The sequence below is a fragment of the Babylonia areolata genome, chromosome 18, assembly GCF_041734735.1.
Source record: "Babylonia areolata isolate BAREFJ2019XMU chromosome 18, ASM4173473v1, whole genome shotgun sequence".
Taxonomy (NCBI): domain Eukaryota; kingdom Metazoa; phylum Mollusca; class Gastropoda; order Neogastropoda; family Buccinidae; genus Babylonia; species Babylonia areolata.
The window spans coordinates 48,635,186-48,661,029 of record NC_134893.1 but is presented as its reverse complement, the minus strand read 5'-3'; the positions used below and the strand labels follow the sequence as shown (position 1 = coordinate 48,661,029).

Genomic DNA, 25,844 nt, shown 5'->3' with positions numbered 1-25,844 from the left:
TGTATGTCACCCTGAGGTTCCTGACTGCGGAAGTCATCTGAAGACCGTAGTCTAAGTTTTCTAGATTTTTTTCCTCTGTTGTAGTTTCTCTACACGGGTTTTTTGTTTGTTTGTTTGTTTTTTTTTTTTTTTTTTTTTGATGTGGGTGTGAAGGATAGGGGTGAGATTTTGTATTTCTGTTTTACTTTACTATTACTATTATTATTTTTTGTGTGCTTCTTATCCATTGTATTTAGGTATTTTGGATTCTTTGGTTTTGTTTTTTTAGGGAGTGGTAGTTAGTTAGAGGAAACAATGTTATCATTTTACATGCTGGATAAACACTTTCTTTTCTGTTTACTTTTGTGTTGGATTTTGTTAAAAACAGACAGGGTTTATCAGATCATATGCAGAGGGGAAGATATAATATATTTTGACTATCATTAATGTCTAGTCTTTCAGTCATTTCAGCTAATGTACAGGGCCTTCACAATTTTTGTAACAGATGAGATGTTTTTCAGTTCAGAAAAATAATCTATTTTTTGCAAAATACCTAATTTGTAAATAAGCAAGAGAAACGGATAAGAGCTGAATGGGGGTATGAATGTTTTTTTGCCTCTTATGCATCACAGTCAAGAGGTGTGGCGATTTTGTTCAATAACAATTTTGATTTTGAAATAAAGAATTGTAGTTAAAGATGTTCATGGAAATTATTGTATCAGTTCAAACAATGGAAAGCGACAACACTTTAGTAAACATTTATGGACCAGATAGAGATAATGCTTAGTTTTATTTAGAATTAGGAAATCAAATTAAACAATTTGAAACAGAAACAGTAGTTATTGGGGGGGGGGGGGGGGGGGGGGACTGGAACCTAGTTTTAAATCCACCTCTAGATTACAGTAATTACAAACATGTTAATAGTCATAAATCACAAGAAAAGTAATTGAGTTGACAGATGACCTAGAACTGGTACATAAATCCAGAAACAAAAAGATCAAATCCACTGCGGCAAGCCAGGCTAGATTTTTTTCTTAATTGCAGAAAATCTATCATTGAACGTAAAAGATGTTGACATGTATTTGGTTATTGAAGTGATCATTCTTATATTTTGATAAAGTTTGAGTTTAGAAGCAATACTAACTAAATCAGTTTTAAAAGAAATTCAGTTCATCACTCACCCACTGTTAAAAGATAAAGAATATGTAGATACCATAAATGATGCAATCAAATGTGTAATACAACAATATGCAGCACTAGTAGTAGTGTACAATAGATCAGAAATATGTAACATTCCCATAGCAAAACTACAATTTACTGTATGCATCCTGCATGCAATGTGTACCTGTACATGTGTGTATTTGTATGAAATGAAATAAGATTTAAAAAAGAAAAGAAAAGTTTACAACTTTATACATAAAATGATAAATAAATGGTTGACTCTCCGAATAAATTGGTTTCAGTAGGAGGGAATTGTTTTCTGCATAAAGAATTTCATTATTATTTAGCTGCTGGTGTGTCTGCAGGATGTGCCATTGGACAACAGCATCACACATCAGTTTCCCAACTACAGACTGTATGTGTATGGAGAAGGGTAAGTTAACAAATTGTATTTTTTAACCTAAGTACTTGTCAGACATCAGTTATTACAGATTACAGTTGTTTTTGTTTGTTTGTTGTTGTTGTTGTTTTTAATGAATCACATCTCCATTTCATTTGTTACTTTAGTCTAAGTAAAATTCAGTGATATTTTATTTGAAATAGTTCATTTTGTTTTCTTCAATACATATTTGCTCTTGTTGACCTATATACTTTCCCCTTCATTGAAGGTAAAATAAGATAATTTTCATGTTAAAAAAATCAATGAACTGATGGAGCATTTAACATAACGTCAACAGAGTATAATAAAGTTATTGAAGTATTACATGACTCAGGCAGCATTTTAGATAGAAATTGATTGCCAATCTCTTTACCATAAAGTTCGGTCTATTGAGCGCATTGGTATATAAGCCGCACCCACTAAATTAAAAAAAAAAAAAAAGAAATTCATACACAAGCGGCACTGGCTTATAAGCTGCATTTATTACCGGTACTGGAACATATACCAATTCTATGGAAAAGTTGTCAGTACTGTAGATTATAAAATAAAGACAAGTGGGAACAACACAAAGAAAAGCAAGCAAAAATACTGCTAGTGCCGGTATTTTATTTATATTTTTGTGTGTTAGTTAAACTAAGTATTGTTGAATTTACTTGATATTTATCTGATTTGCTGAAGTCAAAGTTTAAAGTATTTCCCTTTTCCATGGAAAGTTAACTTTTCTCACATGCAACGTAATGAATATTTTGTTTTTTGCAGGGACTATGCACGACAAATCAGGTATTACTGTGTGTGTGGCTATACCTGTGTGAATGCATGCATGCATGCATGCATGTATGCGTGTGTGTGTGTGTGTGTGTGTGTGTGTGTGTGTACATTTCAAGATTTTAAATTTAATCAGTAATTAAGGCACTTTCCAAATGATATGTATGAATTTTTTAGGTACTGTTTATTCACATTGAATTGTTTCACATTTGTATGGTTATCAGTTTTGTTCAGATCCAAATTAAAATAGAATTTTAGAATTTTCAGACTGCATGTTTGTGTATCTGTGAATGCATGTATGCATATATAATTATACATAAATTTAGTGTTTGTGACAGGGTGAGTTAATGCGTTCATGTTTGCATAATATATGTGTGTTTTTGAGAGTATACTAAGTGCATGTTACAGACACATGTATACATTTATAAACTGTTGTGCCACACTGTTGAATATGTTTGCCATATTGATCACAGTAAGATGGAGTTCAGTGGGATCCCAGTCCTTTTTCTGCCAGGAAATGCTGGCAGTTATAGGCAAGGTGAGTAATCTCATGACGTTTATTGTCCTTTAAAATATTTGACTTCACTGCAAGTGTTATTCACTTTTCTCTGTGTATGCATTGTTGGCTGTTTTGCTTTCAGCTCTCAGTTTAGCACACAGTTGCATTAAAAATGAAAATCAGTGCAGTCGTTTGTTCATCTCACCGGTTTTGAATTTGTGCCCCAGTTTTGTTTTAACAAAGCTGTAGAAAATTTGTATGGTAGCCTTAACAGTATTTGCAACTGTTCAGTATTTAGTTTTAATGATATTGTTCATTATCTAATTATCATAAATAGTTTAAATGAGATTGTTGATGTTTTAATGATAGGCTCAGATGACGTCAAAATAAGTAAATGGCTTATGAAGCTGATCAGATTTTGATCAGAAAATGAACCAGTTGTCACCTTTTGACTTTTCTTTTTTTCTGCAGTGAGATCACTTGGTTCTGTATCTCTGAGGATGTCAGAGAAGCCAGGAATCAAGTTCCATTTCAACTACTTTGTTGCGGACTTCAATGAGGTTACCTATTTTTCTTATGGCATACTGATTTGACCCATCCATGAATTGTATCACCAACCCACAGATGGTTATCATTGTTATTTGGGCTTTTGATTTGTCCTATTTCATCTGTTGTAATTTACTCTGTCAAATTTTATTTTTAGCAGGTTTTTTAAGAAAAAAATTTATGTTTAACTTTTCGGTCTTAGACTAGATGATTCAATAATGGTCTGATATTTCAATTTGAATAGGCTGGATGGTTGTTTGTTTTAATGTGCACAACTGGATACTGAAAAAGCAATATCTACAATGATAAATAGTTGTGCAGACGTATCTAAAATTATTTTAAATTTCAGGAACTCTCTGCCATACATGGAGCATTTCTTCAAAGGCAGACAGGTACGTCCCAAGTAAGGAAGTAATAAGTTCATAAATACATGAAATATATGCAGGAGTGCAGGCATACCTGTAGGTGTGTGTGTGTGTGTGTGTGTGTGTGTGTGCTTGTTTGTACTGTGTGTGTGTGTGCGTACAATTTGGACTGTTTGATTCTACAGACATGCATTTGTGTGTTTCTAGTCATGAGATGGCCTCTGCAGTCGCATTTGTGTGTTTCTAGTCATGAGATGAGCTCTGCAGTCAAGCAAGCTATATCATTAATAAACAGTATGAATTATTCGTTTAAAAATGAAAAAGTGTTCATATGTTGGTGTGTATTTGCCAATATGTGTTTTGTAAAAAAAAAAAAAAAAAAAAGATAAAGTTCTCAATGAATTTGTTTGATTCTTTAAGCTTTTTGAGATGTAAATTTAATTTTTGACATGACTGTTGTTAGTTTACTCTAATGTGTCTGCAGAATTTGTTCATGCCTGCGTGAAGAAAATCTTGAGCTTATATAAGTCTTCAAAGAACCCACCTACATCTGTGATACTGGTTGGACATTCAATGGTGAGGAAATGGGAGATGTTTGAATGTGTGTATACATATGTGCTTGCATGTGTGTGTATTTGAATGTTCTCTCAAGTTCATGCATTGTGGTTGTATGTGTGATTTGTTTGTGTGAAATGTGTTGTTATTTGTGTTGTGTTGAGTTGCCATTGGACTTCAACTTTTACTTCTGATCTACATGTTATTGATGTTTAGTTACAATGCACATATTTGCGCATACATGTTTAGCATGCACTTATGGGATTACACACACACACACACGCACACGCACACACACACACACACAAACATGTGTGCTTGCAATCATGCATGTACACGTTAACAGACTCACACATTCTCACACACACACACACACACACACACACACACACACACACACTCACACACTCACACATACACACTCTCTCTTTCATTTACTCATGCACTCACAAAGTGTTTTCATTCTTGCATAAGTATGGTGAAAAAATAGTTGCATGACAATGTTGCCAGGGTGGAGTGCTGACCAGAGCATTGTTCACACTACCAGGCTTTGATGCTCAGTCTGTGCACACCATCATCACGCAGGCCTCTCCTCACCAGGCCCCAGGTGAATCACCTGTCTGGGACTGTTTTTAAACATTTGTAAAAAAAAAAAAAAAAAAAAAAAGCATGCCCTTTTCATCATTGATAATTCATATTTAATTGACCCAGTTTTGTAAAAGCTTTTAATGAAGTTTAGCTCTCTTTTCCATATATATATATATATATATATATATATATATAAATAAAGTACAGCACTGAAATGCCCCATTGAACTATAAATCTTACATTAATAAATTAATAACAACAAAAACAACAACAAGAAGAAAAAAAAAGAAAAAAAGGTGATCCCAAAATTGCATTTATCTGTGTACCAGACAATTCATTCAAGGATGCATAAGCTGGCATTCAAAACTGTGCTTTTTAGTTGGGTACACAACATGATAGCTGTGCTTTTGTTTCCCTTTTGGGTTTCAACAGCTTTTAAAATGTTATTATTTTTTGTGATTAAATACCTTTTTGAAATCTGTTACACAAGGTGATTTAATTGAAAAAATATTATGTCATAGTAAAAACATTGCAAGTTACAAATTATAAGAAGCATGGACAGCAAGTCAGATAACTCCAGATCCAAGATTCACTTCTGTTCCCTCTTTTGGTCTCTCTCTCAACTATGATTTGAACTCTGTTTGTCAACATCAACTACTGATTTTTGTTTGTAATATATAGTAGACTTTGAGATTCTCTTGGCAAAATCCTGGGTAAAAAAGAGGTCTGCTCAGAGGGTTTTTTATTTTGTTTTATTATTATTTTTTTAAATATTTTTTTACTCTTCCCATTTTTACTGATTGCCTGGATCATATATGCAGCTAATTGTTTTTGATACAGCAACATTTATTTTGAGTTTGTTAATTTGCTGTTGTTAATTTCATCTGCTTTTACTGAATTGTATATTATGAACATAGAGTTGATAATGATAATCAACTCTGGGTAATCTGAATCACAAATTATTCTGACTGCCAAAATTTCATTCAGATTCATCTTGATGCATTGAACTGTTTCATTCACATGTCAGACAGTTTCATTTTATTATATTCAAAGTGGTATTGCAAGCAGCAGATACCTGTATTGAATTGAAATCATTGTGGTGTGAGAGGGAGATCGCATACATGGGGCATGGAGGGTATTGGGCTGGATGTTCAGTAGTAGCAGTTTTAAACAAATAGATCAGACCTTTGTTATGTGAATGTGAATGATGTATTTATGTAATTGTAATTCTGTGTGTGTGTGTGTGTTTGTCTTTTTTCAGTTGTGACTTTTGACAGTGCTCTGCACACATTTTACCAGAGGGTTAATGACTATTGGTATCACCATAGCAACAGCACTTTAGCTCACGTGACTGCTGTTAGCTGTGGTGGTGGTTACCGTGACTTCCAGGTCCGCAGCGGACTGACATCACTGAGAGATGTAAGATTTACTTTTATTTTATTGATTTGATTTGTAAAATTTCTGAATGACGTTTTTGGTGCTCCTATTGTTCCTTGTCACAAGAAAATGCTTGAAATAACAAAAAAAGAAGCAAAAAAACAAGAAAAATTTTGTGCATGTGTAAATGTAATTATATAAACATATATAATTATGTTGGTTGGATCGTTTGTGAGTGCGTGTTTGTGGGTATGTGTATGTGCGTGTATGTGTGTGTGTGTGTGTGTGTGTGTGTGTGTGTGTGTGAGTGGCATGTTACTGTATAAGTGTGTGTGTCTGTTTGTAGAAATATGTATATATATTTATCTTTACCTGCAATAATCTTGCATATATGAGCAAAATAATTGAGATTAAATCATTAGCATTGTGCCTGGCAGAAACTGATTCTTGCTAGCTAGTGTAGTGTTTATGGCTTAAATACACTTGGTCTTAATTTGTGCCAGTGCAGACATAAGTGTCTGCAGAGATTTCTTTATTCTTCGGTGGTTTTCTTTGTTTAACCTTTGCTGCAGTGAAAAGTTGTTTTTGGATGGATGTTTTAACGTAGAGGTACATCTCAGTAGCACAGACTCAGTACTCAATGCTTATTTCTCAACAGATTTTACCAGAGAGCAGAGGTGTAAGCACAACAGTAAGTGGATGTGTATTTGGGTAATTGCATGTTAAAATTGCTTCTCTTGATGCTTTCTTTCTGTCATGCTTTGTGCCATCTCAGTTATAACCTGTGTCTTGAGTTAAAAAAAAAAAAAGGTGTCTATAAGTAATCACCTTGAGTTGGTTGTATGTAATAACCCTGATTTTGTTTTGAGTTGGTTGTATGTAATAACCCTGATTTTGTTGTGTGTGTGTGTGTGTGTGTATGTATGTGTGTGTGTGTGTGTGTGTGTGTGTATGTGTGTGCATGAGGGTGTGTGTGCATGAGGGTGTGTGAAAGTGAGTGTGTGTGGGTGTATGCTTATCTTCACTTTTACACCTTTTTGCTGTTATGATATTTGATGAGAGAGTGGGAAAAACAGTTGGGGCAATGGAGTGAGGTTAAGGTCTAGATGTGCATACGAATGTAGTTGGAATGGTGTTGTTTAGTGGAATGGGATATGAAGTTAGAGAAGGACTGCACAGACAGTGGGCACATGCATGTGCTAGTGTGTGAATTTTCTATTTTGGCATGCTCTTGGCTTCTGCAGATGATATAGAAAGCAAATCTGACAGGATGGTAGATTTTGAGAAGTTCTTTCCTTCCACTTTCTCAGGTTTATGTAATTCAAGGTTAGAAAGCAGGGGCCAGGACCATCACTTAACGGAAAAAGCTTATGGGCATGACAGTGCTGGCATCTTGCTCCCAACCATTGTAATGATTGGGCCAGGACTAGCCATACATTGAGAGAGTGTGATATATATATATATATATGTGTGTGTGTGTGTGTGTGTGTGTGTGTGTGTGTGTGTGTGTACTTTTATATATACACATACACACATATTCATAAGTATAATACTAGTAACCCCTCGATGACTCATTCATCAATAAATCCATATGCCATTCATGTGATTAAATTTAAGCATGTCTGTAATTTTCTCCTTCACATTATTATTACTATATTATTTGTAGTATTCTTGATGTACATGCTTTTAGACCATATTGTGCTTTTGCTTTCAGACCATGTCTGTTCCACTGTCTTGGGTATCCACTGATCACTTGTGCTCAGTCTGGTAGGTCTGTTTTGTTTATTGAAATTTAGGTGAAGAAGTTGTATAACTGTTTTCTTTCTTTCTATGTCTCTGTCCCCTGTTCTGTCTCTTTGCTTGTTCATCTGCCCATCAAGCATCACTTTTATACCTTTTTTTTAGTTCATATGTCATTTCAGAATACATGTATAACTATGAGAAAACATTTGTCTCATCATCTTAAAAATCATATTTTTTTGTAAGGGAGAAAATATATTGAAGTGTAAATGAAAAGACAACAAAAAACACTATCAGAATTTTACCTAAGTTTGTGGTGTGTGTGTGTACATGTGTGCGTGTGTGCGTGCATGTACATGAGTACCACAGGGAATAAATATACCCTACAATGGCTTTCAGCACATAATAAGTGCTTTGTGTTAATCTGATAAAATACTGGTGGCTATTTATGCATTTGAATTTACCTAGTTGCATATTCCTGTGTCATATTTCACTTGTTGAATTTCAGGTGCAGACAAATGGTGCTTACGACTGTGGGAGCCCTGTTTGATATTGTGGATAGGAAGACATTACAGGTAACAGATTGATGATATGAAGATAAATCTGTTGTAAGAAAAGAAAAAACGAAAAAAAACCCACACCTTTCCCGCAGAATTCTTGCAGAAACGTTCACAGGCTGTCACATTTACAGCAAAGTCTTTTCAGCCAGCTAAAATTAAAGAAAGAAAGCAAATGGCAGTGTGAAAAAAAAGTCATTTGGAAGAATACTGATGTTTGAAAAGCAGATGCAAAACAAACTAAAAGTAACAGTTTGATAGTGTTAAACTTAACAAGCTGAAACTCTGAGAAGCGTCTGACATCCAGGCAGAATTGCTCAACTGACTCCAGAGGAGAAAAGTTTCTTTGTAAGAATTCTTAATAAGCATATGATCTTAGCTTTCTACCTGCTATATTGCCTATGGTATATTTGATTGAAGGGCTTAAAGAATACACCAGATCTTTAGAAAAGGAAAGTTAAAAAATTTATTCATCATGTTTTCTTTCTCTTAATTTAAAGTACACAAAGAGTTATTAAGAATATGATGGATGTCCTGTTCCAGCCAACATCAGATGTAGATCACCGTGCTAAAGTATTCCAGCATCATTTTCTCCTCAACAATGGGCAAGAATTCAAGTCATCAGAGGACAAGACCATCTCTCTTGATAAAAAGTTGCCTTGGGAAGTGCGCACTGAGAGAGTGTGGAGATACTATGCAGACAAGGTAAAAGTCTCTGTCGTGTATGCGTGTTCATGACTTGTGTATGTGGATATTACAGTGCAGGAGGATGGATATGTTGTTTTCCGTATTTATTCTTAATATTAACCCCTAGGCTGCCTATATGGTGAGATAACTTGTCATCACAAGCATGTACACTTCTCTGCCACAGTGACGAGATAACTCGTCATCAAAATATTCTGACTTTTCCCTGGTTTGCATTCAGTTCGTTGACCAAAAATAGTGTTAGATTTAGCTCGGGGAATCTCTCTAAATTCTGTTCATAGCTAGAAACACCATCTACATCATGAGGCAGCGTTTTGGTTGGGTTACTATCGTAGTGTTTGCCTGGCTTCTCTCCGCGCTCAACAAAATGTCAGACTGACGCTGTGCTCAAGACATGCGATCATGGCAAACTAAATCAACCAAGATTGCTTTCTTTAGCTGATGTTTAGAAATAATTTAAGCGTAATTTTGAAGGAGAAGACAGTGATGAACATTTTTAGGACGATTTGATGGAAACTTAAGGGGGCAATCAAGAGAGTGGCCAAGATACAACTATCAGTAAGTGATGTTGGCTGTTCAGTTGTAGCAGACGACAGAAGTGATCAAATTTTTAGCAGGACACAGTTTGAGCGATTTTCTTGGCACTCAGCCAATGTAGTCTGATGAGAACTGGGTAAAGTGACCGTGTGAGAGGGGTGAAGAGGAGGGGCGTGGAGACTTAGGGGGCGTGGCCTCACATCCATATTATCACTTGGAGAAGTCACAATGCATTGTGTATCTATCTCTTTAAAAAAAAAATATATATATATTGTTGTTGTTCTAGTGTGATTTTGTGTGTGCAAATATCCATTTGTCCAGAAAATATGATTTTAGTGCTAATTACCAGACTAATGTTTGTAATGAACAAGTTGAAAATGTGACAAAAAACAAAACACTGATTTCAAAACAACAGCATGTTACTAAAAATACATAAAATGGGAAAATATCATGTGTTTTATATTCTTTATTCATTTACCTTTCAGAAAATATATACTTTTATGGGTCTTTCTTCATTAACAAAGAGCACAGAATTTTATGAAAATTTATACCTGTTTTTTGTGAAAAAACCCTGGCAAATAGATTTCACTGAAATCTTATTTTCCTGGCAGTGAAAGGGTTAAAGTCAGACCTAAGTTAAGAGATATGTCCCCGGATTTGCAGCTAAGTATATATACACATGACATAATTGATATATGTTTGTATTACATATCAGCATGTCACCCAACCACAAATTAAGCAAAATAGAATGTGTCCAAACCCAGCCTTGCCCCAGCTTGGCCAAGTACTTGTATAAGATCACATCATGAGATATCATATTTTAAAAAGTGTATTTGATATGGGTTTTTTTTTTTTCTTCAGTCTGGGAATAGAAACAAATACATGCAACATTTGGATGAAAGTTCGTGTTCATTTTGTTTTGTACTTATTTGTATTGCTATCATGGTTTTAAATCTTAGCAGCATGTACAGAACATGTAGTTCAACTTTATGAAATTAAAAAAAAATGTCCTGGTGAATGATGTCACAGACCTAATATGATACTTGCTGTTGGCTAGATTATATACAGCTGGAATCCGTGATTGAGTTATAAATTTCTGTAGATGGTACTTACAAGTGTTAAAATATTACATTCTAATTGTACATAGATGTAGAAAGTGTGCTGTTTTAGGTTTATATGGAAGGCTTTGTTTTGTATTAGGTAACTGCATCCAAGTACATAGCAGTGCCACTTGTGTCTTTGCAAGGAGATCTGAAGACAGATTCCATTACTCTCATCTCCAACATTGTGAGTATTATACATACTGTATGTTATGACAGTTTATGATTAAATCTTGTTTCTTTGTTTGTGTTGATCCCAGCCTTCAGCAACTTATACAGTCTTTATTATTTGATGCAATTTCCTTTTCCTTTGTTTCTTTCCTTGAATGTTTGTTTCTTTGTGTGTTTTTTGTTTCATTTCCTTTGAACAAAACAAAGATTTGAAGTGCACAGTTCTGTTTTGTCTTATAAAAAAAAAAGTGTTCACTGCATATTCCAGGTGCTCTAGATTTATTTATTCCTTCATGAGAACATTTTCAGATATGTATCCATACACACAGACAACATAAGAGCAGTGTATCAGAACACTTTCAGATATGTACCTGCATACACAGACAACATAAGAGCAGTGTATCTTATCACCCTCTTACTTTTAGGATCATCAACAGCATACATTGTTACCCCACTTACCACCATGCACCTTACCCCTCCCACCACCTCCTCATTTCCATCCATGATCCATAAGTATGCACATATGCATGAACAGGCATATACACACATACATGCAAATTTCAGTTTATTTGTTACTGATGAGATTGGAAGGGAACAGTTGTAGTACTAGTAATTTTAGTTATTCATTATTTTATTGGTGGTGTGAATATTACTGTTCGGGTTTCAGACTGCAAGTAACTGGGTGTGTGCCTGTCACATTCTGGAAGGTGAAGAAAGGTGGTAAGTGTATACAGCTTAATATAAAATGGCACTCTCCAACCCCCCCCCCCCCCCCCCACACACACACAACCCCCCTCCAAAAATAAGACCAGCTTTCATTGTGTTTTTTTGTTGTTGTTTTTTTTCATGAGCAAATACATTCAGTGCTGCTTGTGTTTAAGCAAACAGCTTCACTTTTAACTTTCTGTCATTTCAGAATGATGTGGAATAAAAGAGAATTTGATTTGAAATGAATCTCCTCCTCTCTCTCTCTCTCTCACACTCTGCCACTATCACTCACTCGCTCTGTTGCTCTCTCTCTATCTAAATAAGAGTGTATGTGTCAGCTTACCTGTACATGCCACATAGATGACTAGTGAGCATATATACATTGGATCCTTCTGTTTCTTTGCACAGCACAGATTGTCTCAGCTTGGTTAAAAAAGCTAGGCTTCTTCCCCCGCGCTACTCCCAGAGAAAGGTGAGTTTGTCTTGCAACTGGCAGCTTTCATAGTGTCTGCTTAACATTATGTTAAACATTGGAGATGTACTTAAATGTAGTCAGACGTTTATACACACAGCACAGCACATGATTGATAAATACTTTTTCTCAAACATTTATCTACAGTCTTCATAAAATGTCTATGCTCATCCATTTTACAGATGTATCTTTAGGTGTGTTGCTCAAATTTCCTGACCAGAACTGCAAGTGTCTGTATCATTTGGGCCTAGTTGACACTAGGATATCAGCATGAAAGGAAGAATAGAGTACAGCCTTGTCACATAGTCCCCAACCAATGATTGACATCTGTAGCAGCATCATCATCATCCTCAACCTCATTTGTGATCAATATAGAAAATAAATTGTCCAAAATTATTAAGCTTTTCATGCCCTAATTTCTTGGTGTCCTCAGTTTTGATCGTCCTTCACTTTCATGCTTGGAATACATTTTGTCAAAGTCTTCAGTGTTGGCGGTCACCACTTTGGTTATTTACTCACTAAGTCATGTTTGGAGACTGAGTAATTATTGTCATCAGTCAGGAGCTTAGTATTTGGTGTCCTGCTTATGTTGAATCAGAACGGTAACTTCTGACCACCATAGAAGTGACTTAACAGCAGTGCAGGGTCTCCTCTGGTGTGTGGCCTCTGGTGACCAAACAGTGATAGTTACCTCTGGACTGCTGACACTGGGACTGCGACAAATCTGGGCGTGACTGTGTATGAGCAGCATGAGAGTATGTCACTAAAAAAAAACCTTACTTGTATGCTCACTCATTACATGTTTGGGAATGCATATGATGCACCAGCATTCTTTTTGTACACACAATGTGCGTGTATGAAACACGTCCTCTGGCCTCCCTCTGTCTTTATGTATACTGCTTGTTTTCAGTTTATTCGTCTTCAAGTGGAAGAACTGGGAGAGAACACCCATCTAGTTCTGCACGTGCCTAAAGGCTCAAAGCAGGTGTGTGTGTCTGTGTGTGTGTGTGTGTGTGTGTGTCTGTGTGTGTGTGTGTGCGTGTGTGTCTTCTGTTTGTCCACATACTTTTATGTTTAAAGTTTTAATCCATAAATGTAATGTATAAATATTTATATGAGAAATGCTTAACAGCTGGTTCTAATTCAAAAACAAATTTTTTTCTTCGTTTGAATATTTTACATAAATCTTGAGGTCCTCTCTTTCTCCTTCCAACTTTGTAATAGTATGCAAAAGAGGTGACAGTAATTTGGATAATATACAAAACAGATACTTGTCCACCTAGTTTGAAAATGACATGGTACTTTTATTTCTGGTTGGCTGGGTCCGGTTAGAAGACAAATAAGTAAATGACTTCTCTTTTCACCCACCCTGACCTGGCCAGTTCAGAGACAATCAGGAATGACTTCCCTTTTTATCCCCTGACACTGACTTGGTCATTTGGAAGACAAACCAGTTTATGACTTCCCTGTTTATCCCCTTCCCTGACCTTCAGGTGGAGGTGATTGTGGACAAGTACAGCATGGACACCCGTCACCTGGTGTACGAGTTGCCCAGTGTGTACGACTCCATCATCTCCTTCCCCATCAGCATGACGGATGGCACTGCCATGCTGCAGATCCAGAACAACACCGTCTTCTACAGCCTTCACCTGGCAGGTCTCTTCAGTCCCCTCACTGCCTACACCGCCATCGTCTCCCCACGCCACTGTGATCACCGGGTACAGCCTGGTAGGTGGAAAACAGGGCAGTGCCTTACCATAGAGAATTTATGTTGTTTGGCTTCATACAGGTTTTTTTTCTTCTTCTTTTTTTTCGTAATTAAGAAAAAATTTTTTTATTTCTTTGTCCTTAAATTCTTTTGAAAATTACCCAGGTTTTTTAGTCTTTAATTTTGGCTGTCTTTATTGAAATAAAAAACACATAAAAACAACAAAAGCAGCCAACATAGTTTCTGTCAGTGATTGATAAAGCATAGCTGAGGAATGCTCTACTTGATTTTAGAAATAAATGTAAAACAGTGATAAAAAGTAAAGAAAGTGTTTCTGACTGAAATCTTAGTGCTCATTTATGTAACAGATGACAATTTTGCTCAAGGGGCATAAGCCAGTGCTCAAAATAACTTACATTTTATTCAGGTACTTGATTCAATAACTAAACATTTATGGCATTTGGGGTTTAGGTTTTAAGCACTTTTCTTCTGAATGTAAAGAAACAGAACAAAAGGCATTAAAGACACCAGTTTTTAAGTAAAAACGATATGGTAAGTTGACATGAACTCTTTTGGTGCAAGTGGCATGCGCTCTTATGCTGCAGTGTAAGATTATTTTTGTGTTATTTGATTGAAAAAAGGTGCACATAACTACTTGAATTAATGTGTTGGAAATTTTTTCCCCTTTTTTTCTGCGTGCGTTGGGTCACACAGATGCCATGAAAGAAGTTCTAACTACAAACATTTTTCCTTCAAACAGGACTATACGAAGGGAGTGTCATGACCCTCAGTGTGCCTTGGAGTGAGGAGAACACGTACCAGTTTTTCCGGTAGATATGCTTTTGATTTTGTTTCTCAGTACTGCTATCCCTAATAAAACTTTGAAAACAGAAAAAAAACCCACCAAAATAAAACCCAAAATCTGCAATGCGGCATCTTCCCCACCCTCCCTTGTCATCTTCTCTTTATGTGCAGGTGAAGCAATGGCAGTCTTGTTGTACTTCATTGAGTCAGTACTATTGAAGTCTTGTCTTTCTGTCACTGTCTTAGAATGATGTATCATCTTCCTGTGACTGCAGGCCAGATTTGGTTTTAGATTTATTATTTTCCAAATATCTTTCTGCTTCAGTTGATCCTCATGCAGATATTTAAGTGACATTTATTTAATGTGTGAGAGACAGCTCACAAGTCATGGAGAGTGACATTGACTACCTTGGATTATATCTCTTTATTTTTTGAACTTCCGTTTCCAGGTATGGGGAGAAGGGTTCTCTGCCCATCAAGCTGCAGACTCCACGTCAGGTGTCAGCAGATGACAGGTATGGCTTTGAGCACTCTGAAGCCCACCTTGAGATGTACCTGCACCCTGGGTGTCACTACCAGCTGCGACTCCTCATGTCACCTCACCAGGCTTTTGGTCAGGTATGTGGTCATGTAGCTGTTTTTACAAGTACAGTTGAGATAGGTCTTTAAAAAAGCCAAAGCAGAGACAGGCCTCAATTAAACCAGAGCAGACAACAGTGACCTGTGTTGAAACTTTTGCGCACACAGCTTCGCGCCAGATCTACTTAGTGCTTCATGTCAGCAAATTTACAGGAAAACAAATGAAAAGGTTCAGAGAAAATAGACTCAAGAATCTTCCTCTTGCAAGCCTTTTGCAAGAAGAAGAGGAAGTGTCTTTCTTTGTCCAGATCATAGTTTTGTGAGTGTTGGGTGTTTAAAGTTGATATGTAAAAACAAATGTTAGCCTCATGTGCTCATGAGAATTCTTACAAGTTGGGAGAAAAAAACACAGATTCAAAGTGTTTTTCTGATAAAAATCTATAAAAGGTGTGAGGTGAGGTACATGTGTATATTTATTACAAGTGATGCCAATTACTGCGTTAATGTATACATTTCTATTTTATTCAGAGCTCAGTCTGATTTTTCTTTGATTTAGATAGTATTCAGTACTCATATTTAACTACACATACTTATTTTAAGTTGTCTTTTATACAAATTTTGTTTTGCTCTTTGGCTGAGAAACACTTGGCGAGATAGCCGGACACCTGTATTGAAATATGTTGCAGACTGCACATAGGGGAAATTCTTATTTCCTGTTAGGGTTAGGGGTTTCTGTGAAATACTCCTTTGCATGAAATATTAAAAAGGATTTCCTTTGTTTCAGTTTGTGCGTTTCTTTGGAGCTCTCATGCCTGTGATGTTTGTGGTGGTTTTGCTGCTGGCTTTGGGAGGACAACTGGCTGCTTTTGCCAAAGGTCTGAAGTGTTTTATTTATTGCTTATTATTCTGCAATGGTTGACTGGGGGTTCATCCAGCCTTACATTTTCATTCAGCTCACATTCTGTTGTTGTGGTCCATCTTGGGAAATGTGAATATGAGTGAAAACAGTTTTTGTGAGTGAGTGAGAGAGAGATTGTGTGTGTGTGTGTGTGTGTGTGTGTGTGTGCATGCTTGTGTGTGTGTGTGTGTCAGTGAGTGTGTGTGTGTGTGTGCACGTACACACACACACACACACATTGATATAAGAAGCATTCACAGTACTGATGTATTTGTATATATATATATATATATGTTCACACTCCGTTTTACTCCCATTCCCCTCTTTGTTGTTATTCTCTCTCTCTCTCTCTCTCTCTCTCTCTCTCTGTGTCTCTCTCCCCCAACACACACACACATCCATATATACACACCATTCATGGTGTATGCTCACATACAAACCTGCAGTTACTGGATAGTGATATGCACACCATACTGACTTGGGCTCAATAAAGAAGATCAAGTAATACACGTCGCAGCTTTGTTTCGGACAGATTACTTGTGTTGCAGATGGGGAATGCTTGTGGATGCCTGAAGCTGTGTACATGTACTCCAAACCATTCTATGTGGTGCCTGTGGCTATGGTTCTTCACGCTGTTACCAAGTGAGAAATTAAAAACAAAAACAAAAAAAGACCCCAAAATCCTACATTTATTCACATATATTATCAATTATATGTTACCATACAAAGTGATCACACAGAAGTAAAGATAGCTGTCAGCATTTTGCTCTCTTTTTGTTTTTGTTTTTATTTCTTTTTCTTATTATTTCATTTTGATCTGCATATGTGATTTGGATAAGTGAAAGTGTTGGTTTTTTGTTTGTTTTTTAATCTTGGAGCACATGCCAGGAAGAAGTCCACACACAACTGTGTAGTGCTAAGAAGTGGAATGATTTTACAGGGGGGTGGGAATTATATCTGGGCCAGAAGTTTGGGATGATGACGACTCTTTCCTAATTATCTGTATAATTATTATTCACAAAGTCTGATTTTGAAAAAAATGTTTTAAGCATGACGATGATGAAATGAGTAGAGTTAATATTTTCATGATAGTAAAAATGGCTTGCTTGATTATCAAAATAAAATGAATATACATGGCCCCCAGTCTTTCAGCCAATTAAAAAATGATTTGCAAGATTATAAATATGAATGTCCCCAGCCCACGTTGGTTTTAAAGTAATCTTGTTGTGCAGCATAAAAGCGGTATGGCGCCTGGTCAGCAGTCTGGGGGTTCCGCCCAATGATATCACAGAGCTGCAGTCACGTGACCTGTGGCTACAGCTGTTGCTGGTCATGCTGTGTATGCTGAGCTGGCTGGTCACCATCTTTCTGTGCTACGTCACCCACTATCTGATAGCTGCTCGTAGTCGCCTCATTGCCCTCCTCTTCTTCTGGTGGGTAGCTTTGTGGGTCTTTGTAGTGTCATGTTCATGGTCAACACCGCCTTTGTTGCAGACACTGTGGGTTGGGATGATGTGGTATGATGCAGGGTTATGGTTGTGTGTAGGAGTGTGTGCTTTATCCTCAGTATGTGTGTGTGTATGACAGCACATACATTTATTTCCTTTAAAAACAGTTTTGGGCATGATCAGAAATGTTGCTGCAACATGATTCATGATGTAGGAGTCTGACTGCAAAAAAATATTGATGCCATGCAAGATTTGAAATGATAAGTCAGGGATGTTCTTAGTGTGCAAGGTATATGACTCGGGTTCTCTTTAGTCAGCTGTCAGTTCAGCTGTCAAATAACTTCCAGCATGTTTTTCTTAACTGTATTCAGATTTGAATCAGAGAATCAAGATATTGTAAATCTGAAGATGATTTGAATTTTGTTTATGTTTCACTGTTTGTTTGAAAAGTGCTTTTATTATTACAGTCTACTCATTGTAGAGAATGACAGGTTATCAAGAGACCATTGTTAAAATTCAGGCACTGGATTGTGTGGTATGTTCTGCCTTGCCAGGGTGCCAGAGAGAGTGGTGTCTATAGGGGCTACACTGCAGCTTGGTGCGGTCATCCTTGCCTGTGTGTGTTCCCTGCTGTGTGGAGCTGCTGGCATCTGCATAGTGTTTGCTGTACTCCTCTTCAAGGTACTCACTGAGAGACTGAGAGAATCAAAGCTAACAGGAGACATTGGATTAGCTATGATTATAGGGATCTTCATGATTCAGTCAATCCTAGAATCACCTTGGCATCTAGTGAATGTACAAGGGATTGCTATAAACAGTTTAGGTCAGTATCAGCAACAGATGCGTCCTGTTGCATGAGTAATAACTTATACACTTTGTCAGTTCCAAGGTATACATTGTTAGTTTGTTTTGAGGCTATAAGATGTTATTTCAGGACAAATAAACAGTTATATCACCATGAAGATCTATTTTACTCCGAGAGAAAAATGTAATTTTTCTTTGTGTTAGTATTTGTAACAAGATACTGAAAAGGACACTGATGATTGAAAGCAATAATTATTAACATCAACAACCCCAAAAGATGCCACATTATTTTTGTTCTATCATTTAGAATGTGCAGAAAATGGTTGATGATGTGGGCAGGTGCAGCACCTATACGATGTGTCGGTGAGGGGAGGTATGGGCAAGGTGGAGGTGTCCCGTTACAGGTTCTGCTTTCTCCTCACCATGCTCTACATGTGGCTGGCCATCATCAATGCTCCAGCCTTTGCTGTCTGGGCTAAAGGAATCGGGTATGTAGCCATGGACTGTGTGTGTGTTTAATCTGCCCATTGTAGGTCTTTTGAGTGTGTGTCAATCAGGAATGGAAGAGGGGTATTTTGTCCGCAAATGCTATAAAAACAAAGCAAATGTGTTTTGCACAAAAGAAGTAACTTACCAGGGCAGCCTAATAATTGCAGCTACTTTCGATTTCTATGCATGGCAGACTAGTAGTTTGGACAGGACAGGAATCCAGACCTCTGTCAGAATGTGTACCAGTGGGTCACTGTAAGTCATTAGATTAAACATATTTTTAGGAAAAAAAATTCCTTTTGCTTGTAGTTTTCTTTGGAATAGGGGCATTTTGCTAGATATCATAGAACAACCCATCCTGTGTGTATTTATGTACGCACACTGTGACAGAGGTAAGCACGAGTTGATCATCAAACCAATAGTCATTCTGGTGTGGGATTGTCAACTTCCTTATCTCTGTGATGATGGTGCTGGTTACAGGTCATCCATATACCTGCCAATGGATCCCAGCAGATGGCCAGCAGTGGTGGCCAGTCTTTGTGCCTTGTTGTTTATCACCACTGACAGTCCTCTGCCAGAAAGGTAGGTACAGTATATATCCTTATATGTACCTGTGAAAGCTTGTCTTGTATCTTTCATATGGAATTGTTTCTATCAAGCTGAGCAGCAAACAGCTTTGTTTATCCATGATGTCATTTGTCATTAGCTCTCATTCCTGTACATCTGCAATCTTTTTTTTTTCCATGTCCAAATCTTTTTTTTTTTTTTCCTACCCTCTTTTTTTCAATTATTAGAATTTAACCAGCTAATTGCTTACAAGACATCCACTGACGTCCTGCATGTATTTCAGTTTTTCCTTCATCCCATTTCTTTCTCAATAACGATTTGCTAGCTGGACCACTTGGAGTACGCTTGTAGTGAGGTTTTGCCAAAAAGGCATCAAACGCTTGGTCAAGTGAAGATAGTGGTCCCTGTCAGCTGATGACTCTGTATGATTATAATGACGAGAGATGGATCTGTCTTGTGTTATGATTGGTTTAACCCAGAGATGATGACACCAACAGTCATGAAGCACATCTGACTCTTCAGTCCATCTGTCTAATCAGACATTTCTGAGTGGGTGACCATAACTGACAGTGAATGCTTTGTACTTTCATGTAATTTGAGGAGAGATAGATGAGTGGTGTAAGACAATAGGTCAAAGGCCAGACAGAAGGTGGGTAAAGTGGGCACGGCTCAGTTGTCATTGAATTATTGTTTTACTGAGATCAACTGCCTGGAACGGCAACAGCCAATCATCCATGATTTTTTTTTTACACACAGATTGACAGATGATAGATGGGAATTACATGTTTTTTACTTTTCACTTTTTTTTTCACTTATCAGTTGACCGATTTATTTATAGAGGAGACAAAACGGATGCACAGCAGACACTTTGTCAGATTAGATACCAGGGAGAAGAGAATATCAAAAAAGCGCTCTCTCCTCTAAAGGGGGATGCTCTTTGGTGTAAGAAAAGCTTGACAGCTCACTGAGAATGTGACTGACTTTTTATCTTGACGGAACCCTCGTATGTCATTGCTGGGACAGTTATTCACTTACATGACTTCTAGTGTTGTGCCTGTTATTATAAACTTAAAAGCTGTTTTATTTTCTTTTACAGGTATGTATCAGACAATAAGCATGCTATTTCTAGCGGTATTTTGTTAGTTTTCTTCTGTGGTGTCATTCTGTGGAGGCTGAAATAAAACTTGTTAATGCTTAAAAATTATTATCTTCACTTTGAAATGCCTGAATAGATATCTAGATTCAAGATAATTGGGGAAAAAGCCTGGATTTAGAATCTTGATTCATTTTCCTTCACAAAAACATTTCTTTTGTTCTGTATCTCTTCGAGATTTTGTTCTAGAATTATAAAAAAAAAAAAGATTATTACCCCTGAATCCTCAAAATTCCCTGGCAAGTGGAGAGCACTTTATTATTATTTTTAAAAAATAGAAAATGTACTGGCACTGAATGGGTTAATCTAAAGCCAAGACCCACATTTACATACATGTGTGCTCTGCATGTTAATAAGACATATATTCGGACCGTTTATTCAGTGTTGCATGTCTTCTTGGCCTTTCATTAACTCATTCTATACTGCCCATTGACCTTCATTATACTCTCTGTACTGGCCATTTGTTTATGTTACAAGAAAGATATTTAAAAAAGAATGCAATTATGTACAGCTGTGAAATTTTGAGATGATATAAAGAATAGAATGGGGGAACATTTGGCAAAGTTTCAAAGCACTCACTTGATTATTGACTGATTTATAGTATTTTGGAAAAAAAATCATGTTTTTCACAACTGACAGAAAGGGGTGAGTTTTTCTCATATAAAGGAAATTTTACAAATGTGGTCTTTCGTAACCATAGACACTTCCTAATTGTAGCAGTTGAATGGGCAAATGTATACGCACAGTGGATATCCACTATAGAGTCAGTTTGCATTCAACTTTGAGCCACAGTACTTGCCGAAGTTTACGGAGATACCATCTTGTCGAGCGAGCGAGTGAGAAGGGTGACTGTACTCTCGCATGTATTGTACTCAAAGAAAGGCATTTTAAGCCACAATAAAAGCACTTTTGGGTGACTGTAAAACAGAGCTGTGCCGTTTATTTTTACACAAAACCGTTTACCTGTGAACTACAAATTTTTTAACTCGCGGTACGCTATAGCGTACCACAGTGACAAAGCGTTGTGCGCATGAGGTACGCTATAGCGTACCTTAGTATAGAAAATAGTGACTGTATGCTTAAGTATCAGTTGTGTTCTTTATTCACCAGGGTGTATGCAAGACAGTTAAGATGGACCATGTACGCTACCTGTGTGGTGTCCATTCCGTACTGTCTGATCCGGCTGTACCACCTCAACTTCGTCATCCCCTTCACACTGGTTCTCATGGCCAGTACCCGCTTACCTTCCTTACTCACAAGATCTGATGAGCATCGTAAGGCAGAGTGAGGCAGAGCCTTTGACCTGTCTCTCCATACCTGTGTGTGTGTGTGTGTCTGTGTGTGTGTTTGCAAAAAATAAATTGTGTGGCTGCATCAGGTATAAAAAATAAATGAATGACATGGGCTATGTTATGACAGTGCTATGGAGGGTATGGGAAGGTGGGATTGAATGTTCCTGGGATGTTGAGTGTTTTTGCAAGCTATGCTTTTGTATGAAAGCAGTATGAATTGATTTTAACTGAATGGGTCAGTGAAATAGTACACCAACAAGGGTGGAGGAAAGAGATGGTGTTAAGATAGTGAGGGATGAAGACAGGAACTACGAAGGCAACAGATCGTTTACCATTAGTAACCATTGTTCTTTGCCAAGAGTACTGTCTGGATCATCAACAAACTTGGTTCATGTGTAATTAGTAAAGAGAAATACTAGATTATATTTTGTTCAGGTATGTATGAAATAGTCACTTTGTATCTTCTGTATGAAGAAGGCAAATCTCCATGTTTCAGACAGCAAAATGATTGATTGATTGGCAGTTGACAGATAAATACAGTGGTGATTAATTATTTGTTGATTGATAAATATACTGAGGATGTTAAATGTACGCAAATGTGTGAGAGAGTGGGTTGGTGTGGATTTGGGATTACTCTGCAATTGCTTGGAGCTGTCCAGCATGTATGATCAAAACTAACTAGTACTGATGGCCATACAGGGTTTTTATTGCCCACAGTTTATGTTAATGTTAAACTGTTATTATCAGCGCTCAGCAAATTGTAGGCCGTGGTGTCCATACCTAACCTACCTCATCCATCTTTACCACCTCAACTTTGCCATTCTCATCACACTGGCCCTCATGGCCACTTGTGACTGCATAGCTCTTTTAAAGAGTTCTCCCACAAGGTATGAAGAAAAGAGATGGAGATCAGGTGGGGAGGAAGGTGCCAGGAACTACAAATGCAGGAAATCTTTTGTCCGCCACGTGCCATCGCCATTTGGTGAGAGAACTCTCTGGATTTTCAACAAACTTTGTTCATGTGTAATCAGTGAAGGGAGATGATTTTTGTATCTGTTTTATTCAGAAGTATGTATGAAATATTCACTCAGTATCTTCTTCATTGATAAAGGAAAATTTCTATGTTTCAGACAGCAAAGCGATTGGTTGATTGTTGAGTGATAGATAATACACTGAGGATGTTATACATATATGCAAATGTACAGGAGAAAGAGGGTAGTTTGGTGTGGGTTTGTGATTGAATAGCAGTTGCTTGGATTTGTCCAGTATGTACAATCAAAATTCACAAGTGTTAATGGCCACAGAGGTTTTTATCTTATTGCCCATGCAGATAATATTATCATGACGGACTTTTTCAAAGTCAACTCTATTATGGTGTACCTGAGCTGGGTGGATTTTCACCTCGGACGAAGTGCTCAGTGGTCCTTTGTAGCCTGGAAACAGGCTATTTTAAATGCTTTTCAAATTGAGATATTTAACCTTTGTTTACAGGTTCAAAATAAGTGTATTGTACTGTTGGAAAGACAAAAAAAAAAAAATCTTTCTGCTATCACACAGTTGTGTGTGTGTGACTGTTTTTTTTCTCTGTTAAATAGCCATGCAAGGAAATAAAGACACACAAGTGAAAAAATTAAAAACTTACATTCTGCACAAAACATGCACGGGAGTGTGTCAAAACATCAAAAAAATAATGTAATAACTTGATGTTTCACTCACATCAAAACATTGAAAGAGTTAGTCTTAACACTGATAAAATTCAGCTTCACACACAAGCACAAAACAAAAGAAGATGAAAAGGACAAGCTGTCACATTCAGCACAGAATCCCAGACAAGTCCCATCAGTATCATGACCATCGTTATTTTCACTTTCATCCGTAAGGATTACGATTTGTTCGTCGTCAGAACCACTGAGAACATTTTCTTAAGCACTTGTTCAAGTGATGTGACCACCCATCTTTGCAGCAGAACGACCGGCGTTGTTTCAACGTTTGTGGATTCTATCAGATAAAAACCAATTTACATCAACGGAAGTTACTTTAAAGTTAGGTGATTACTGAGTAGAATTGTTTCAGTTTTTTCCCTTAGACCATTGGTGGGGAGGTTTTGTTTTCAAACTCAGTACACAGATGAGTGTGCAACATGTCTAAACAGCATATGACACGATCATGCAGATCAGTGTGCTGTGTTTTCTTCACAGCGCATAGCTCTGTACATATGTGCGTGGTACATTGTTGTAAAGTTAATGCTATGTATTTTATACACTCCAGCTGCTATGCAATGTACATGGAAAGTGGACTGCTGGAATTATTATTATATGATAATGTGAGCACCTTGGCCAATTGCATATTTGCTTGTGTTCTTTCCTTTTTCATTTGTTTTCAGGTTGTTGGTTTTTTTGTTTCATTTTAAATTTGTATGCAGTTTTTATTGCCTGAAATTTTTGAAAACATTTCCAGTTTATCATTTTATTCCAGATAAGTTACACGCAGGATTTATCTTGTACATTTTCGAGGCAGTCTTGATGATGAGGGATATAGTATTCTTTATGCTCAGTTCTTTCTGTTTGATATTGATGTTATCCTGTTATTATCAGTATTCAGAGAATATCTAGTTAGAACTTGCAATGGACTTAGTCCTACAGCTGTAGGTGGTTGTTTTTTTTTTGTTACACTGGTGTGGACTATGTACTTGTATTTGTATTACTGTTTGTCACAACAGATTTCTCTGTGTGAAATTCCGGCTGCTCTCCCCAGGGAGAGCGCCTCGCTACACTGACAGCGCCACCCATTTAAAATTTTTTTTTTTCTGCCTGCAATTTTTTTTATTATTTGTTTTCCTATCCAAGTGAGTTTTTCTACACAATTTTGCCAGGGACAACCCTTTGTAACATTTACCTTTTCACACCTGTATCATGGGTCAGAGTGGATTTAGTCATCAGACTGATATTTGAACAAGTATATTAGCACAAGTGTTAAAGTATGTGTGTGTGTGTGTGTGTGCCTAAGAATACAAGTAGTATGTTGTTTTTCTTATCGCAAGTTAAATGTTTTGTATGTGGAAGATATCTTTTTAGTGTTTAGTGTGTGAGGGGTAGGGGAGGGAAGGAGAAAGACTGGGTGTGTGTGTCATTTTTAAAAACATGTTTAATTAAACCTTTATAATGAAAAATTCCAACTCTGTTGTTATGTACAAATTCTTGTATTGACTTTTGGCTGATTGTTTATGGTCTTGGCATGATTATGTTAATAAGTAAGAAAGTAGAGATGAAAATATTTAATGACCTAGTCCACGACTTATCATGCTGGAATCACATGTTACGTTATATCTTTTTTTTTGTTTTCTTTTTTCTTTTAAAACTTTTTTAACATTCCATAGAACTTCATGGAAGAATTGTAGTTTCGCTTTGAATATTGCTTGCTTTGTCCTTTTTTTCGCAGTTTACTTTTTATTCAAATTGAAACTTTTCATGTTTATTAAAGATTTTAATATGGGTATGGGTTATTTTGTGTTTGTGAGAGAAAAGTTAGTGAAACAGCTAAAGCACTCTGAACCAGGGCATTTTCTTTGAAAGACATACTACGGTGATGCTTGAAGAGACTGTAAGTGACATGATCTGTATGCTGCCATTTCACTGTGCAACACTTACTGTGAGGTCTTTTACATTTATATGCATGACTGGTCAAGCAGTCATTGACTTTTGGGATGGAATGGGTGGGGTTGGGGGGAGGGGCTTTAGGGTACACAGCTGAGTGTATTGATCTTTCTTTTACTCCCAAACTTAAAATTTTGACACTGCTGGATTTGAAACATGCATATTTATCTTCTACATGCATACAC

At 36.8% G+C, this 25,844-nt stretch overlaps 1 protein-coding gene across 1 annotated transcript in view; it reads left to right on the top strand.

Moving 5' to 3' along the window:
• The window catches only part of LOC143292868 (GPI inositol-deacylase-like), a 35,274-nt gene extending 9,775 nt beyond the window's left edge, over positions 1-25,499 (top strand). Inside the window, exons 2-27 of the mRNA XM_076603511.1 lie at positions 1,506-1,573; positions 2,339-2,359; positions 2,818-2,882; positions 3,315-3,403; positions 3,739-3,781; positions 4,239-4,330; positions 4,820-4,916; positions 6,159-6,316; positions 6,933-6,965; positions 7,989-8,041; positions 8,523-8,589; positions 9,115-9,276; positions 11,014-11,100; positions 11,752-11,804; positions 12,201-12,264; positions 13,175-13,249; positions 13,758-13,992; positions 14,733-14,802; positions 15,226-15,394; positions 16,140-16,230; positions 16,802-16,895; positions 17,486-17,686; positions 18,256-18,382; positions 18,845-18,993; positions 19,475-19,576; positions 21,825-25,499. Of these exons, the coding sequence (XP_076459626.1) occupies positions 1,506-1,573; positions 2,339-2,359; positions 2,818-2,882; positions 3,315-3,403; positions 3,739-3,781; positions 4,239-4,330; positions 4,820-4,916; positions 6,159-6,316; positions 6,933-6,965; positions 7,989-8,041; positions 8,523-8,589; positions 9,115-9,276; positions 11,014-11,100; positions 11,752-11,804; positions 12,201-12,264; positions 13,175-13,249; positions 13,758-13,992; positions 14,733-14,802; positions 15,226-15,394; positions 16,140-16,230; positions 16,802-16,895; positions 17,486-17,686; positions 18,256-18,382; positions 18,845-18,993; positions 19,475-19,576; positions 21,825-22,002 (2,643 nt within the window). The 3' untranslated portion in view covers positions 22,003-25,499. The remainder of the gene's footprint in view (positions 1-1,505; positions 1,574-2,338; positions 2,360-2,817; positions 2,883-3,314; positions 3,404-3,738; positions 3,782-4,238; positions 4,331-4,819; positions 4,917-6,158; positions 6,317-6,932; positions 6,966-7,988; positions 8,042-8,522; positions 8,590-9,114; positions 9,277-11,013; positions 11,101-11,751; positions 11,805-12,200; positions 12,265-13,174; positions 13,250-13,757; positions 13,993-14,732; positions 14,803-15,225; positions 15,395-16,139; positions 16,231-16,801; positions 16,896-17,485; positions 17,687-18,255; positions 18,383-18,844; positions 18,994-19,474; positions 19,577-21,824) is intronic.
• The last annotated feature ends 345 nt before the right edge of the window (positions 25,500-25,844 follow it).